Source organism: Ranitomeya variabilis, chromosome 1 (assembly GCF_051348905.1).
Source record: "Ranitomeya variabilis isolate aRanVar5 chromosome 1, aRanVar5.hap1, whole genome shotgun sequence".
Classification (NCBI taxonomy): domain Eukaryota; kingdom Metazoa; phylum Chordata; class Amphibia; order Anura; family Dendrobatidae; genus Ranitomeya; species Ranitomeya variabilis.
In genome coordinates this window covers 705,594,216-705,612,999 of record NC_135232.1, presented here as the reverse complement: position 1 = coordinate 705,612,999, position 18,784 = coordinate 705,594,216, and the positions used below count along the sequence as shown (strand labels likewise).

Sequence of the window (18,784 nt, the reverse complement as noted above, 5' to 3'; positions counted from 1 at the left end):
ACAGCGGGAGATCCAGCGACGAAATAAAGTTCCAAACGATCTGCTACGACGTACGATTCTCAGCGGGGTCCCTGATCGCAGTAGCGTGTCAGACACTGCGATATCGTATGGATATCGCTGGAACGTCACGGATCGTACCGTCGTAGCGATCAAAGTTCCACTGTGTGACAGTACCCTTAGAAAAGAAGGCATATATACCACCAGAATCCACCCTTGTTCTAGCACTGCCACTGCAACAATGACCTCCAGACTGAAAGCAATGACATCCCAAGCACCAGTGACCTAAGCAAAGTATAAGGATGGCTGACAGCACTCACTCATTTGGGCGCTCGTTCCATATCCAGGGAACCCTCCTGGGTAAAACTTCAGATTCTCACAAAGGAACAGCGCACCACCGGGTGTAGTAATCCAAAGAAATCTTTATTCAGCCATAAAGCATCAAAGCGACGTTTCGACCATATGTTGGTCTTTTTCAAGCATACAAACATGGCGGAAAGGGGGTCTTAAATAGTGTGGACACCACGCAGGGAGCCAATCACTACTAAGCACCTCCCTCATTGCCTCTTAATACAATACTCTGCTAAAACATTACAAAAAACAGACATCAGACATTTGTATACATATACACTTCACATTATAATATCATTATTATTTCAATACATATATTACTCACTAAAAAAAGCATGAAATACCGCTTTGTTTACACCTCTATTCCACGTGCATATAAACGCGTCTCCATTGTCATAGTAACAAATCACCAATACCTTGTTGCTTCCTGGCTCTTCATATGGCCAATCAATGCCCAAATCATCATCCAGCCAATCCAGTATATCCTTACACTGAGGCTGAATAGCATAACCCAATCCTATCGTTTCTTATTATTCAGCTATTCCACATCATATCCGGTATCTAATTTCCCCTGGCAAGCACTAGGGGCAGTGAAGCGCAGGCGCATCCGCGCCACCTCGGGATCACATCACATCACGTGAGCCGGATAGAGATGCGTCCAGAGGCGATGCAGACCAGCGTCGCACAGCATCTGCGTACACCAGTGCATCGCCCGGGGATTGCGCGTATCCACATTGCGTCTCCTAGGAAACCATCTTGAGCGTTCTGGCTGGGCCGTGGAGTGGGAGCGCAGACACACCGCGTCACTGTCGTGCCTCGTCATGTGACCTCAGAGACACGCCCAGCCGCAGCGTGTGTCAGCGTATCCCAGCAACCACTAGCAACATCAGACGAGCAGGCCAGCCATTCCAAAGATATAAATGGGATCCACAAGGAAGACATAAGCAGGCATATAGCTATATTGCTATTGAATGATAAATCTTACAAACTCCCATATAATCTGGGAAGTTCTAAGATATATTTACGCTACGCATCACCCCGGACCATGGGTATATTATGATATACAAAGAGGGATGTTTATAGTCCAAAGTGATGCGTAACGCAAACATATCCCAGTATATATGCACAGGAACATGTGGAAAATATATACATCAAACCCTCTATATATATATATATATATAAACCCATGTGTACAAAAGGAGCAAACACTTAAACAGAAAAAATCAAACACAAAATAGACCAACCACATAAGGGGCAGTCGGGATTCAAATGGAATATCCTAGCCAGAAATAGCCAGCTTTCGATATCCATAGATATTCCTTATTCTAATTTCCTTATATTCCATATTTTAATATCTTCATCCACATTCATCCACCGACTGTCCCTTCTGTGGATCATCTAGAATAAAATACAGTAAAAATGTCAGAAATCTAAAAACAATAAGAACAAATGACGACTGCAACTACATCATCGGGGGAGAATTAATTCAATGGGTACATAACTGAAGATTAAAATCTATATTTAAACCCCCTGGTTGTAGTGAACCTAGGGTATAGATCCATTTCATTTCTTTTGTCTTTAACATCTGTAGTCTATCCCCTCCCCTCCTTAGAACCGGAACATTGTCTATGACCCTAAATCTGAGTTGGTTTACTGAATGCTTTTTCTCTATAAAATGTTTTGGTACCGGTAGTTCTATAAGACCTGTTCTAATTGTGCTCTTATGTTTAGTGATCCGGGCCTTCACCTCCATAGTGGTCTCCCCTATATAGGCGAGACCACAGGGGCAGGTGATCATGTAGATGACATAATTCGATGTACAAGTGTACCTTTCTTTTAGAAAAAACTTCTTCCCTGTATGGGGGTGACAAAAAAATTCTCCTTTTAACATATTATTACAACAAGCGCAACCAAGACATGGGAAATTCCCAAATCTTGGTGCGCTTAATGTTCTCTGTCCAGTTCCCTTAGAAGTACCAAAGTCGGATTTCACCAATTTATCACCAAGATTTTTACCCCTCCTGTATGACATCATAGGGAATGATTTAAAGCCCGCCACTTGAGGTAACCCCCGTTGTAAGAGGGTCCAATGTTTCTTTATAGCACCACCAATGCGGTTGCTTATTGAACTATATGTGGAGACAAAGGGAATGCGATCACATACATTCCTTGTGGAGGTTTTCTTACGGACACTATCTCTTGAGGAATTTAAGGCCTTAGCTTTATAAGCTTCAACTTCTTTTTTAGGGTAACCTCTCGCTATAAATTTAGAGCACATGTCTTCCAGACGTGAGTCTACCAACTTCTCATCTGACACAATTCTCCTTACCCTTAATAGCTGGCTCCACGGGAGCGAATCAACCATCTTTCTTGGATGATTACTATCGAAAGACAGTAAGCTGTTCTTATCCGTGTTCTTGATAAAAATGTCCGTTTTCAGTCTACCTCCCTCTTTGTAAACTAAGGTATCCAAAAATTGAATCTGAGTATCCGACCGCATCAATGTAAATTGCAATTCTGAATAAACGTCATTAAGACTAGTATGGAACTCTTGGTGGCGCTACATTGATGATATTTTTGTGATTTGGGAGGGCAACGAGTTGGAGTTAGAAGAGTTCCATACTAGTCTTACGTCTGGAAGACATGTGCTCTAAATTTATAGCGAGAGGTTACCCTAAAAAAGAAGTTGAAGCTTATAAAGCTAAGGCCTTAAATTCCTCAAGAGATAGTGTCCGTAAGAAAACCTCCACAAGGAATGTATGTGATCGCATTCCCTTTGTCTCCACATATAGTTCAATAAGCAACCGCATTGGTGGTGCTATAAAGAAACATTGGACCCTCTTACAACGGGGGTTACCTCAAGTGGCGGGCTTTAAATCATTCCCTATGATGTCATACAGGAGGGGTAAAAATCTTGGTGATAAATTGGTGAAATCCGACTTTGGTACTTCTAAGGGAACTTCTAAGGGAACTGGACAGAGAACATTAAGCGCACCAAGATTTGGGAATTTCCCATGTCTTGGTTGCGCTTGTTGTAATAATATGTTAAAAGGAGAATTTTTTTGTCACCCCCATACAGGGAAGAAGTTTTTTCTAAAAGAAAGGTACACTTGTACATCGAATTATGTCATCTACATGATCACCTGCCCCTGTGGTCTCGCCTATATAGGGGAGACCACTATGGAGGTGAAGGCCCGGATCACTAAACATAAGAGCACAATTAGAACAGGTCTTATAGAACTAACATTTTATAGAGAAAAAGCATTCAGTAAACGAACTCAGATTTAGGGTCATAGACAATGTTCCGGTTCTAAGGAGGGGAGGGGATAGACTACAGATGTTAAAGACAAAAGAAATGAAATGGATCTATACCCTAGGTTCACTACAACCAGGGGGTTTAAATATAGATTTTAATCTTCAGTTATGTACCCATTGAATTAATTCTCCCCCGATGATGTAGTTGCAGTCGTCATTTGTTCTTATTGTTTTTAGATTTCTGACATTTTTACTGTACTTTATTCTAGATGATCCACAGAAGGGACAGTCGGTGGATGAATGTGGATGAAGATATTAAAATATGGAATATAAGGAAATTAGAATAAGGAATATCTATGGATATCGAAAGCTGGCTATTTCTGGCTAGGATATTCCATTTGAATCCCGACTGCCCCTTATGTGGTTGGTCTATTTTGTGTTTGATTTTTTCTGTTTAAGTGTTTGCTCCTTTTGTACACATGGGTTTATATATATATATATAGAGGGTTTGATGTATATATTTTCCACATGTTCCTGTGCATATATACTGGGATATGTTTGCGTTACGCATCACTTTGGACTATAAACATCCCTCTTTGTATATCATAATATACCCATGGTCCGGGGTGATGCGTAGCGTAAATATATCTTAGAACTTCCCAGATTATATGGGAGTTTGTAAGATTTATCATTCAATAGCAATATAGCTGTATGCCTGCTTATGTCTTCCTGGTGGATCCCATTTATATCTTTGGAATGGCTGGCCTGCTCGTCTGATGTTGCTAGTGGTTGCTGGGATACGCTGACACACGCTGCGGCTGGGCGTGTCTCTGAGGTCACATGACGAGGCACGACAGTGACGCGGTGTGTCTGCGCTCCCACTCCACGGCCCAGCCAGAACGCTCAAGATGGTTTCCTAGGAGACGCAATGTGGATACGCGCAATCCCCGGGCGATGCACTGGTGTACGCAGATGCTGTGCGACGCTGGTCTGCATCGCCTCTGGACGCATCTCTATCCGGCTCACGTGATGTGATGTGATCCCGAGGTGGCGCGGATGCGCCTGCGCTTCACTGCCCCTAGTGCTTGCCAGGGGAAATTAGATACCGGATATGATGTGGAATAGCTGAATAATAAGAAACGATAGGATTGGGTTATGCTATTCAGCCTCAGTGTAAGGATATACTGGATTGGCTGGATGATGATTTGGGCATTGATTGGCCATATGAAGAGCCAGGAAGCAACAAGGTATTGGTGATTTGTTACTATGACAATGGAGACGCGTTTATATGCACGTGGAATAGAGGTGTAAACAAAGCGGTATTTCATGCTTTTTTTAGTGAGTAATATATGTATTGAAATAATAATGATATTATAATGTGAAGTGTATATGTATACAAATGTCTGATGTCTGTTTTTTGTAATGTTTTAGCAGAGTATTGTATTAAGAGGCAATGAGGGAGGTGCTTAGTAGTGATTGGCTCCCTGCGTGGTGTCCACACTATTTAAGACCCCCTTTCCGCCATGTTTGTATGCTTGAAAAAGACCAACATATGGTCGAAACGTCGCTTTGATGCTTTATGGCTGAATAAAGATTTCTTTGGATTACTACACCCGGTGGTGCGCTGTTCCTTTGTGAGAATCTGAAGCACCAGTGACCTGACTGCAGCCATGGGGGGGGCTTACTCAGGGGGCACCTACCATGTGGCAAGTTTTTTGCAAAAAACGTATCAACCAAATACCCTGTTTTTTCCATCTTTTTACTAGCACTTGCTGCCCACTGTGATTTTTTTGCAACAGAGTGGTTTTGGTTTTACTGTGCTTTTTTGTGTTTTCAAGTCTCTTGGTGGTGTGAACATGTCTTTACTGGCTTGTTCACTGTGCGCGCAGCTCATGTGTTCTGGTTCTACATGTGGCAAGTTGAGCAGTACTTTGCTTCAGGCGGCACTGCCGTCACTGAAGAAAGGGGGTGGCAGATTCTGCCGGCGTAACTGAATTTGCGTTGGAGACACAGTTTCAGTTACTACTATTATACACGGCTCCAAGTCCACTCCCAAACGGCCTGAATCCCCTCATCCAGCCCTCCCCGGCTCATGTGACCGGTCACGTGATCGTGACATCATCACAGGTCCTGAAGCTGAAGTCGCTCGTCTCCTGCATGTGCTCGGCCTGCTCATATAAGGCCGTTCTGTGCACACAGGACCTGTGATGAGGTCACAGGAGGGGAGGAGTCAGAGGTCACATGATCTGTGGCCTCAGTGTATGCAGGACTCTGCTGTGCTGGTTGTCATGGTGCTGGATGAGGGTAAGTTTATGTGTGGGGTCAGGAGGGCTTCGCTGGGTAGATGTAGCAGAACCGTTTGTGTACGAGGTGTACGGAGCGGAGCCGCGTGTGTACGGAACAGAGCCGTGTGTGTATGAGGTGTACGGAGTGGAGCCGTGTGTGTACGAGGTGTACAGAGCAGAGCCGTGTGTGTACAAAGTGTACGGAGCGGAGCCGTGTGTGTACGATGTGTACGGAGCGGAGCCGTGTGTGTACGATGTGTACGGAGCGGAGCCGTGTGTGTACGAGGTGTACGGAGCGGAGCCATGTGTGTACGAGGTGTGCAGAGCTGAGCCGCGTGTGTACAAAGTGTATGGAGTGGAGCCACATGTGTACTTGGTGTATGGAGCGGAGCCGTGTGTGTACGGGGTGTATGGAGTGGAGCTGCGTGTGTACAAAGTGTAAGAAATGGAGCCCTGTTGTGAATTTGGATTCTGGGCTCCCCCGGTGGCCGCTTGTGGAATTGGACTTGTCATCCTCTTTCCTGTTTCACCTGATTCCATCAGTAGTGGGTGTCGCTATTTAAGCTCATTTCTCTGGTGGTTTCTTGCCGGTCAACAATGTTATCTGATGCCTCTCAGTGCTTGTTCCTGCTTCTAGACAACTACTGATAAGTTGGACTTTTGTCCATGTTTTGTTTTGCCTATTTGTTCCAGTTCGCAGCTGAAGTTTTGTTACTGTGTCTGGAAAGCTCTCGTCGATCAGGGATTGCTACTCTGGCGTTATGAGTTAATGCCAGAGTTTAAGGTAATCTCTGGATGGTGTTTTGTTAGTATTTTTCTGCTGACCATGAAAGTATACTATCTGTCTTCTGCTATCTAGTAAGCGGACCTCAAATTTGCTAAGACTATTTTCCTGCTGCGTTTGTTGTTTCATCTGAACTCACCGTCATTATATGTGGGGGGCTACTGTCTTCTTTGGAATATTTCTCTAGAGGTGAGCCAGGTCTTATATTTCCCTCTGCTAGCTATTTAGGTCTTAGGCCAGAGCTGGGCATCTAGCGATTAATAGGAAATGCTACCTGGCTATTTCTAGTTGCGCGGCAGGCTTAGTTCATGGTCAGTATAGTTCCATCTTCCGAGAGCTTGTCCCTCTATAGGCTTGCTATGATCTCTGCCTGCAGAGATCATGACAGTTTGACCGGCCCATAAAGTGTTAAAGACCCAGGTTGAGAAAGGAGAGTTATAAGAAGTCTGCTGGAATTTTTTTTTTTTTTTTTTTTTTCCTCCAGTCTGCCTTGCTGCAGTCTTTTTTCTCTCTCTCCTCCTAATCTCTGTATGCTCTGTGTGCACCTGACAATAATGGATCTCCAGAGTGTAACTGCGGGTTTGAATAATCTCATCACGAAAGTACAAAATTTACAAGATTTTGTAGTACATGCTCCGGTATCTGAGCCGAGAATTCCTTTGCCGGAGTTCTTCACAGGGAATAGAGCTAGCTTCCAGAATTTCCGAAATAATTGTAAGCTTTATTTGTCCCTGAAGTCTCGTTCAGCTGGAGACCCTGCTCAGCAGGTTAGGATTGTGATTTCCTTGCTCAGGGGTGACCCTCAAGATTGGGCCTTCTCATTGCCAGCAGGGGATCCTGCGTTACGCGATGTGGATGCGTTTTTTCTGGCCTTGGGCTTGCTTTATGAGGAACCTCATTTGGAACTTCAGGCAGAAAAAACTTTGATGGCACTATCTCAGGGGCAAGACGAAGCTGAAGTTTTCTGCCAAAAATTCCGTAAATGGTCTGTGCTTACTCAGTGGAATGAGTGCGCCTTGGCGGCAATTTTCAGAGAAGGTCTCTCTGATGCCGTTAAGGATGTTATGGTGGGGTTCCCTTTGCCTGCAGGTCTGAATGAGTCCATGACAATGGCTATTCAGATTGATAGGCGTCTGCGGGAGCGCAAACCGATGCACCATCTGGCGGTGTCTATGGAAAAGACGCCAGAAAGTATGCAGTGTGATAGAATTCTGTCCAGGAGCGAGCGACAGAATTTTAGACGGAAGAATGGATTGTGTTTCTATTGTGGGGATTCTACTCATGTTATATCGGCATGCTCTAGGCGTACAAAGAAGCTTGATAAGTCTGTTTCCATTGGCACCATTCAGTCTAAGTTTATTTTGTCTGTAACCCTGATTTGCTCTTTGAGACCATGTATTGATTATCGGCTTCTGAATAAGATCACTGTTAAGTATCAATACCCATTGCCATTGCTTACTGATTTGTTTGCTCGTATAGAGGGTGCTAAGTGGTTCTCTAAAATTGATCTTCGTGGGGCGTATAATTTGGTGCGGATCAGGCAGGGGGATGAGTGGAAGACCGCATTTAATACGCCCGAGGGCCACTTTGAGTATTTGGTCATGCCTTTTGGTCTTTCTAATGCCCCTTCAGTTTTCCAGTCTTTTATGCATGATATTTTCCGCGATTTTCTGGATAGATTTATGATAATATATCTGGATGATATTCTGATTTTTTCTGATGACTGGGACTCTCATGTCCAGCAGGTCAGGAGAGTTTTTCAGGTTCTGCGGTCTAATTCTTTATGTGTGAAGGGGTCTAAGTGCGTTTTTGGGGTCCAGAAAATTTCCTTTTTGGGGTATATTTTTTCTCCCTCTTCCATTGAGATGGATCCCGTCAAGGTGCAAGCTATTTGTGACTGGACTCAGCCCTCCTCTCTTAAGGGTCTTCAGAGATTTTTGGGCTTTGCCAACTTTTACCGCCGATTTATTGCTGGTTTTTCGGATGTCGTTAAACCACTGACTGATTTGACCAGACAAGGCGCTGATGTTGCTAATTGGTCCCCTCATGCTGTAGAGGCCTTTCAGGAGCTTAAGCGCCGTTTTGCCTCTGCCCCTGTGTTGCGTCAGCCTGATGTGAATCTGCCTTTTCAGGTTGAGGTTGACGCTTCGGAGATCGGAGCTGGGGCAGTGTTGTCGCAGAAAGGTTCCGACTGCTCCGTCATTAGGCCTTGTGCCTTCTTTTCTCGCAAATTTTCGCCCGCAGAGCGGAATTATGATGTTGGGAATCGGGAGCTTTTGGCCATGAAGTGGGCGTTTGAGGAGTGGCGCCATTGGCTCGAGGGGGCTAGGCATCAGGTGGTGGTATTGACTGACCACAAAAATTTGATTTATCTTGAGACTGCCAGACGCCTGAATCCTAGACAGGCGCGCTGGTCTTTATTTTTTTCTCGCTTTAATTTTGTGGTGTCATACCTACCGGGTTCTAAGAATGTTAAGGCAGATGCCCTTTCTAGGAGTTTTGACCCGGACTCTCCTGGTAATTCTGAACCCACAGGTATCCTTAGGGAGGGAGTAATTTTGTCGGCCGTTTCTCCTGATCTGCGGCGGTCCTTGCAAGAGTTTCAGGCGGATAGACCGGATCGTTGTCCGCCTGATAGACTGTTTGTTCCGGATGATTGGACCAGCAGAGTCATCTCTGAGGTACATTCTTCTGCATTGGCAGGTCATCCCGGAATTTTTGGTACCAGGGATTTGGTGGCAAGATCCTTCTGGTGGCCTTCTCTGTCACGAGATGTGCGAGTCTTTGTGCAGTCATGTGACGTTTGTGCTCGGGCCAAGTCTTGTAGTTCTCGGGCTAGCGGACTGCTGTTGCCCTTGCCTATTCCTAAGAGGCCTTGGACACACATCTCGATGGATTTTATTTCAGATCTGCCTGTTTCCCAGAAGATGTCTGTCATCTGGGTGGTCTGTGACCGTTTCTCTAAAATGGTCCATTTGGTTCCTCTGCCCAAGTTGCCTTCTTCTTCTGAGTTGGTTCCTCTGTTTTTTCAGAATGTTGTCCGATTGCACGGTATTCCTGAGAATATTGTTTCTGACAGAGGTACCCAATTTGTGTCTAGATTTTGGCGGGCATTCTGTGCTAGGATGGGCATAGATTTGTCTTTTTCATCTGCTTTTCACCCTCAGACTAATGGCCAGACCGAGCGGACTAATCAGACCCTTGAGACATATCTGAGGTGTTTTGTCTCTGCTGACCAGGATGATTGGGTTGCTTTTTTGCCATTGGCAGAGTTCGCCCTCAATAATCGGGCCAGTTCTTCCACCTTGGTGTCCCCGTTTTTCTGTAATTCGGGGTTTCACCCTCGATTTTCCTCCGGTCAGGTGGAATCCTCGGATTGTCCTGGAGTGGATGCGGTGGTGGAGAGATTGCATCACATCTGGGGGCAGGTTATGGACAATTTGAAGTTGTCACAGGAGAAGACTCAGCGTTTTGCCAACCGTCATCGTCGTGTTGGTTCTCGGCTTTGTGTTGGAGATTTAGTGTGGCTGTCTTCTCGTTTTGTCCCTATGAGGGTCTCTTCTCCTAAGTTTAAACCTCGGTTCATCGGCCCTTATAGAATATTGGAGATTCTTAATCCTGTTTCTTTCCGTTTGGACCTCCCTGCGTCCTTTTCCATTCATAACGTTTTTCATCGGTCGTTATTGCGCAGGTATGAGGTACCTGTTGTACCTTCTGTTGAGCCTCCTGCTCCGGTGTTGGTTGAGGGTGAGTTGGAGTACGTTGTGGAGAAAATTTTGGACTCTCGTGTTTCCAGACGGAAACTCCAGTATCTGGTCAACTGGAAGGGTTACGGCCAGGAGGATAATTCTTGGGTCAATGCATCTGATGTTCATGCTTCTGATCTTGTTCGTGCCTTCCATAGGGCTCATCCTGGTCGCCCTGGTGGATCTGGTGAGGGTTCGGTGCCCCCTCCTTGAGGGGGGGGTACTGTTGTGAATTTGGATTCTGGGCTCCCCCGGTGGCCGCTTGTGGAATTGGACTTGTCATCCTCTTTCCTGTTTCACCTGATTCCATCAGTAGTGGGTGTCGCTATTTAAGCTCATTTCTCTGGTGGTTTCTTGCCGGTCAACAATGTTATCTGATGCCTCTCAGTGCTTGTTCCTGCTTCTAGACAACTACTGATAAGTTGGACTTTTGTCCATGTTTTGTTTTGCCTATTTGTTCCAGTTCGCAGCTGAAGTTTTGTTACTGTGTCTGGAAAGCTCTCGTCGATCAGGGATTGCTACTCTGGCGTTATGAGTTAATGCCAGAGTTTAAGGTAATCTCTGGATGGTGTTTTGTTAGTATTTTTCTGCTGACCATGAAAGTATACTATCTGTCTTCTGCTATCTAGTAAGCGGACCTCAAATTTGCTAAGACTATTTTCCTGCTGCGTTTGTTGTTTCATCTGAACTCACCGTCATTATATGTGGGGGGCTACTGTCTTCTTTGGAATATTTCTCTAGAGGTGAGCCAGGTCTTATATTTCCCTCTGCTAGCTATTTAGGTCTTAGGCCAGAGCTGGGCATCTAGCGATTAATAGGAAATGCTACCTGGCTATTTCTAGTTGCGCGGCAGGCTTAGTTCATGGTCAGTATAGTTCCATCTTCCGAGAGCTTGTCCCTCTATAGGCTTGCTATGATCTCTGCCTGCAGAGATCATGACAGAGCCCTGTGTGTACGAAGTGTACAGAGCTGAGCCGTGTGTGTACAGAGCGGAGCAGAGCCTTGTGTGTATTGGGTATATGGAGCGGAGCCGCATGAGTACAAGGAGTATGGAGGAGAGCCGCACATGTACAAGGTTTACGGAGAGGAGCCTTGTGTGTACAAGGTGTACGTAGCGTGGCCTCGTGTGTACAAGGTAAACAGAGCAGAGCCGCATGTGTACGAGGTTTGCGGAGTTGAGCCATGTGTGTACTGAGCGGAGACGTTTGTGTGTGTGTGAGGTGTACGGAGTGGAGCCGTCTGTGTATGAGGCATGCAAACCGGAACCGTGTGTGTATGAGGTGTGCGGAGCCGTGAGCGTACGAAGTCAGTGTATGGTGGGAGCAAATTTCATACCTCCCAACCGTCCCGGATCCAGCGGGACAGTCCCGATTTTGAGAGTCTTCCCCGCTGTCCCAGCCGGGAGCTTACTTTTCCCGCAGACAGAGGAGTACACGATGGAGCCCCAAGGAGCACGTTAAAACTCACATGTGACGTTCCACTGGAAGTGACGCGCTGGAAGCTGACCGGAAATGAAGTAATTTCGGGAGGAGATTGTGACGGAACCATGGAGGCACTTCAGAGAATGCTTCAGATCCATCACCGTGTCCTCCTCCGACAGCGCGGACAGTGGGATCACCTTGGAATCGGGGATGCCGGCCATGTGAGCGGATCATGATATATCCTGCATTGGGAGGCTCAGGTGGGCATTACAATGGGAGCCAGGCTGCTATAGTATCTTTATAGAATCTTTCTTTCTTTCTTTCTCTTTCTCTGTTCTTTCTTTCCCTCTATTCTTCCTTTTTTTTTCTCTGTTCTTTCTTTCTCTCTCTGTTCTGTTCTTTCTTTCTCTGTGTTCTGTTCCTTCTTTCTCTCTCTGTTCTCCCTCTCCTTTCTTTCTTTATTCTCTCTCTGTTCGTTCTTTCTTTCTTTCTTTCTTTCTTTCTTTCTTTCTTTCTTTCTTCCTTCCTCTGTTCGTTCTTTCTTTCTTTCTTTCTTTCTTTCTTTCTTTCTTTCTTTCTTTCTTTCTTTCTTTCTTTCTTTCTTTCCCCTCTTACTCTCTCTCTCTGTTCTTTCTCTGTTCTTTCTCTCTCCTTTCTTTCTTTTTTCTCTCTCTGTTCTTTCTTTCTTTCTTTCTTCCTTTTTTCCTTTCCCTATCTGTTCTTTCGTTCTCTCTCCTTTCTTTCTTTCTCTCTCTCTGTTCTTCCTTTCCCTATAACCAACAGAAAAGGGGCTGGGGGTGTTAAAGAGGTACTACTGGCCTCTCAGATCCTCAATATTAATCTGACCTGATAGCAAAATGACTATAGTTGCCCATAGGATGAATAGTATATACGTACATTTATATGGTACAAATAAGTGGTGCTTATAAGAAAAGGATGTTATACCCATACATGTTATTGTGACTTACTTGGGCAAGTGGAGGACATATCCTATGGGCAACTATAGACATTTTGCTATCAGGTCAGATTAATATTGAGGATCTGAGAGGCCAGTAGTACCTTTTTAACAACCCTTCCCCCCCCCCCTTTTTTTTTCTGTTCATTGGTTATAGGGCATTTCCTTCACTGTGCCACCCCTTTGTTTTTGTTTGGCTAATTTGGCTTTTTACAATACTACCTAATATAAGAAGTGAAATCTGGCATTGTACTATATCTATATTTCTCTACTGCATCTGTGCATCATGAATCTTGGTATGTGATAAAGGAGCCCACTGAGACTTTCGCCCGGGGCCCTGAAAAACCTGGCTGCAGCCCAGCTGTGGCTTCAGCAGTCCAATGACTGGTGAGTATGACATCATCTCTTCCAGTCTGGCGGGTGCTAAAGTGGTAGCGCTGGAGTTGGAGATGGATTCTAGAAGCAAGTATGCCTTTTTATTTTCTAAAGTCGGCAGAATCAATCCCCACTACAGCACTGCTGATCCAACAGTCACCACCAGACTGGAACAAATTACGTTCTGACCACCAATGACCTGAACCTGCAGCCATTCAGTGGTCCCGTGACTGGTGACCAAGACATTATCGCTGCTGTTTCAGCGGAGACCATTGAAATGGCAGTGCTGGAGTTGTGGGTGGATTCTGGGAATAAGAGTGACATTTTTATTTATTTTGTAAAGTTGGGAGAAACCATCCCCACCTTACCACTGCTGATTCTACAATCTCCACCAGAGTAGAAGTAATGTCCCGACCAACAGTGACCTAACCTGATCCTGCAGCCAATCAGTGGCTGATGGTCATTACATTTTTTCTTCCAGTTTGGCAGAGACCATGAGGATCTGGATTCAGGGAGAAAGTATGTCTACATTTTTTTTATTTTCTAAGGATGGTTTGCCACTGTTATGCTTTTGAAAAGACCAGAAAACCCCTCTTAAGGTTTCCATAAACTTTGGATCAATGTTGGCCAAGCCCATAAATTTTGTCTGGAGCGGGTGCCCATTTAATGTGCTTTTAACTTTCACTGACGAATATTGTAAGCAATGTTAAGTGATGCCTTTAACAACTGTGAAGATGGAATCCAGGTTAGGTACAGGACTGATGGCAAGCTATTCAACCCAAAACGCCTGAAGGCGGTTACGAATGTGCACAAGACTGTTATCCGTGAATTATTATTTGCCGATGACTGTGCACTTAATGCTAGCACGGGACAGCAATGAAATGGACTGTTTTTCGCAAGCTTGCGACAGTTTTGGTCTCGAGATCAACATTAGAAAAACCGAAGTCATGTATCAACCTGTTCCAGGAAAACTATACAAGGAGCCACTTAGCACGGTGAAAGAGCAAAACCTCAAAGCAGCACACTTAGGCAGCACACTTTCCCGTGAAGTAACCATAGACGCTGAGGTTAATAACAGAATTGCCAAAGCCAGTGCCGCCTTCGGGAGACTGCGTAAGAACGTCTGGGAGCGAAGGGGACTCAGCCTTACTACCAAGCTGAAGGTCTATTGCTTGGTGGTCCTCACCACACTTCTCTATGCAAGCGAGACCTGGACAGTGTACAGCCGGCATGCTAAACAGCTTAATCATTTCCACATGAGTTGCCTCCGCAGACTCCTCCACATCAGGTGGCAAGACAATGTCCCGGACTAGGCAGTTCTAGAACAAACTGGGCTCTGCAGCGTTTACACTCTCCTGTTGAAAGTCCAAGCCAGGTGGGCTGGACACGTGGTTAGAATGCCTGACAGCTGACTACCAAAACAACTGCTGTACGGAAAACTGTGCCAAGGAAAGCGAGCAGTTGGGGGGCAGAAGAAGCACTATAAAGGCTGCCTTAAGGAGTCTCTCAAAAACCTGGAAGTCAACACCAATGAATGGGAAGAGCTTGCCCTGGATCGTCCAGGTTGGCTTGGCAGGATCACCTCAGGAGCATGTGCAGCAGAAGATAGGAAAATCTTTGACGCAAAAAGAAAGCGCGCTGTCCACAAGGCACAAGTAGAATCTGGTGTACTGACCACATTTGCTTCCTTATGTCAAGTATTGGGGCAAACCTTCAGGGCCCGGATTGGATCATCAGCCACCTCCGGACCCATAACTACTTATTCTCTTCTAACCCTGAAGTCATGGTCATCTTCGACTACGAAGGACGAACATCAATGTAGGGGAACAAGAATTAGGCATGTTGAAATTTAACACCCAATTAACATCATCTGTTGAGGTAGAGCTGAGGGCCCCCATACACATTAAACTGTCAGCGAACTAGTCAATATTAGTGATTAGCGAGCACTAAAATGCTCGGGTGTTCGTTGCTCGGGTCAAGCATATTGGTACACTCGGTTACTCGGCCAGAACAACGAGCCCAATGTAAGTCTATGGGAGACCCGAGTATTTTTACCGCGATCCCCCCCGGGGGTCCTTTTAAGGTCTAAAAACGTCTGAAAATGATGGAAACACTGCTCAAATGACACGACACAGGGATATCGTGGAGATCGCCCCTGGAACCATTCCTGACTCCTAGTTCACAGCTGTAAGCATTTTTTTCCGAGATTTATGCCATTTTTCCCAGTGCTACAAAAAACACATCAAAAAGAAACCAGAACGGATTTTGCTGGGAAATATGTCAAGGTACATCCTTTGCAGGTTAACCCCTTAAGCCCCAAGGGTGGTTTGAATGTTAATGACGGGCCAATTTTTACAATTCTGACCACTGTCCCTTTATGAGGTTATAACTCTGGAACGCTTCAACGGATCCCGGTGATTCTGACAAGGTTTTCTCGAGACATATTGTAATTCATGATAGTGGCAACATTTCTTTGATATTACCTGCGTTTATTTGTGAAAAAAATGGAAATTTGGCAAAAAATTTGAAAATTTTGCAATTTTCCAAATTTTAATTTTTTATGCAATTAAATCACAGAGATATGTCACACACAATACTTAATAAGTAACATTTCCCACATGTCTACTTTACATCAGCACAATTTTGGAACCACATTTTTTTTGTTAGGGCGTTATAAGGGTTAAACTTTGATCAGCAATTTCTTATTTTTACAACACCATTTTTTTTTAGGGACCACATCTCATTTGAAGTCATTTTGAGGGGTCTATATGATAGAAAATAACCAAGTGTGACACCATTCTAAAAACTGCACCCCTCAAGGTGCTCAAAACTACATTCAAGAAGTTTATTAACCCTTTAGGTGTTTCACAGGAATTTTTGGAATGTTTAAATAAAAATGAACATTTAACTTTTTTTCACAAAAAATTTACTTCAGCTCCAATTTGTTTTATTTTACCAAGGGTAACAGGAGAAATAGACCACAAAAGTTGTTGTCCAATTTGTCCTGAGTACGCCGGTATCCCATATGTGGGGGTAAACCACTGTTTCGGCGCATGGCAGAGCTCGTAAGGGAAGGAGCGCCATTTGACTTTTCAATGCAAAATTGATTGGAATTGAGATGGGACGCCATGTTGCGTTTGGAGAGCTACTGATGTGCCTAAACATTGAAACCCTACACAAGTAACACCATTTTGGAAAGTAGACCCCCTAAGGAACTTATCTAGATGTGTGGTGAGCACTTTGACCCACCAAGTGCTTCACAGAAGTTTATAATGCAGAGCCGTAAAAATAAAAAAATCATATTTTTTCACAAAAATGATCTTTTCACCCCCAATTTTTTATTTTCCAGAGGGTAAGAGAAGAAATTGGACGCCAAAAGTTGTTGTACAATTTGTCCTGAGCATACTGATACCCCATATGTGGGGGTAAACCACTGTTTGGGCGCATGGCAGAGCTCGGAAGGGAAGGAGCGCCATTTGACTTCAATGCAAAATTGACTGGAATTGAGATGGGACGCCATGTTGCGTTTGGAAAACCACTGGTGTGTCTAAACATTGAAACCCTCCACGAGTGACACCATTTTGGAAAGTAGACCCCCTAAGGAACTTATCTAGATGTGTTGTGAGAGCTTCTAACCCCCAAGTGTTTCACTACAGTTTATAACGCAAAGCCGTGAAAATAAAAATTCTCTTTTTTTCCCACAAAAATTATTTTTTAGCCCACAGTTTTGTATTTTTCCAAGGGTAACAGGAGAAATTGGACCCTAAAAGTTGTTGTCCAATGTGTCCTGAGTATGCTAATACCCCATTTGTGGGGAGGAACCACCGTTTGGGCGCATGGGAGAGCTCGGAAGGGAAGGAGAGCCATTTGGAATGCAGACTTAGATGGAATGGTCTGCAGGCGTCACATTGCGTTTGCAGAGCCCCTAATGTACCTAAACAGTAGAAACCCCCCACAAGTGACCCCATATTGGAAACTAGACCCCCCAAGGAACTTATCTAGATGTGTTGTGAGAGCTTTGAACCCCCAAGTGTTTCACTACAGTTTATAACGCAGAGACGTGAAAATAAAAATTATTTTTTAGCCCCCAGTTTTGTATTTTCCCAAGGGTAACAGGAGAAATTGGACCCCAAAAGTTGTTGTCCAATGTGTCCTAAGTAGGCTGATTCCCCATATGTTGGGGTAAACCCCTGTTTGGGCGCACGGGATAGCTCGGAACGGAAGGAGCACTGGTTTACTTTTTCATCGCAGAATTGGCTGGAATTGAGATCGGACGCCATGTCACTTTTGGAGAGCCCCTGATGTGCTTAAACAGTGGAAACCCCCCAATTCTAACTGAAACCCTAATCCAAACACACCCCTAATCCCAATGGTAACCCTAACCACACCCCTAACCCTGACACACCCCTAACCCTAATCCCAACCCTAATCCCAACCATAAATGTAATCCAAACCCTAACCCTAACTTTAGCTCCAACCCTAACCCTAACTTTAGCTCCAACCCTAACCCTAACTTTAGCCCCAACCCTAACTGTAGCCCTACCCCTAGCCCTAACCCTAGCCCTAACACTAACCCTAGCCCAAATCCTAACCCTAGCCCCAAACCTAGGCCCAACTCTAACCCTAGCCCCAATCCTAGCCCTAATCCTAGCCCCAGCCCCAACCCTAGCTCCAACCCTAACCCTAGCTCCAACCCTAACTCTAGCCGCAACCCTAACCCTAGCCCCAACCCTAACCCCAACCCTAAGCCTAACTTTAGCCCCAACCCTAACCCTAATGGGAAAATGGAAATAAATACATTTTTAAAATTGTATTATTTTTCCCTAACTAAGGGGGTGATGAAGGGGGGTTTGATTTACTATTTATAGGGGTTATTTTTGTGGATTTTTATGATTGGCAGCTGTCACACACTAAAAGACGCTTTTTATTGCAAAAAATAGTTTTTGAGTCTCCACATTTTGAGAGCTATAATTTTTCCATATTTTGGTCCACAAGGTCATGTGAGGTCTTGTTTTTTGCAGGACGAGTTGACGTTTTTATTGGTATCATTTTTGGGCACATGACATTTTTTGATCTCTTTTTACTCCGATTTTTGTGAGGCAGAATGACCAAAAACCAGCTATTCATGAATTTCTTTTGGGGGGGCGTTTATACCGTTCCGCGTTTGGTAAAATTGATAAAGCAGTTTTATTCTTCGGGTCAGTACGATTACAGCGATACCTCATTTATATCATTTTTTATGTTTTGGCGCTTTTATACGATAAAAACTATTTTATATAAAAAATAATTATTTTTGTATAGCTTTATTCTGAGGACTATACCTTTTTTATTTTTTCACTGATGACGCTGTATGGTGGCTTGTTTTTTGCGGGACAGGATGATGTTTTCAGCGGTACCATGGATATTTATATTCTTTTTTTTGATCGCCTGTTATTCCACTTTTTGTTTGGCGGTATGATAATAAAGCGTTGTTTTTTGCCTCGTTTTTTTTTGTGAGGTGTTCACTGAAGGGGTTAACTAGTGGGACAGTTTTATAGGTGGGGTCGTTACGGTCGCCGCGATACTAAATATGTGTACTTTTATTATTTTTTTTTATTTAGGATCTATTTTTTTTT

At 44.4% G+C, this 18,784-nt stretch overlaps 1 protein-coding gene across 3 annotated transcripts in view; it reads right to left on the bottom strand.

The window, feature by feature from the left end:
* Positions 1-18,784, bottom strand: part of LOC143777838 (cholesterol 24-hydroxylase-like) — a 183,014-nt gene that overhangs the window by 129,017 nt on the left and 35,213 nt on the right. The window contains exon 1 of one of the 3 annotated variants that reach the window (XM_077267343.1): positions 11,886-12,365. The exons of the other annotated variants lie outside the window; for them this stretch is intronic. Coding sequence (XP_077123458.1) covers positions 11,886-12,073 — 188 coding nt within the window. The 5' untranslated portion in view covers positions 12,074-12,365. Of the gene's footprint in view, positions 1-11,885; positions 12,366-18,784 lie in introns of those variants that run through there. 3 annotated transcript variants of the gene reach the window in all.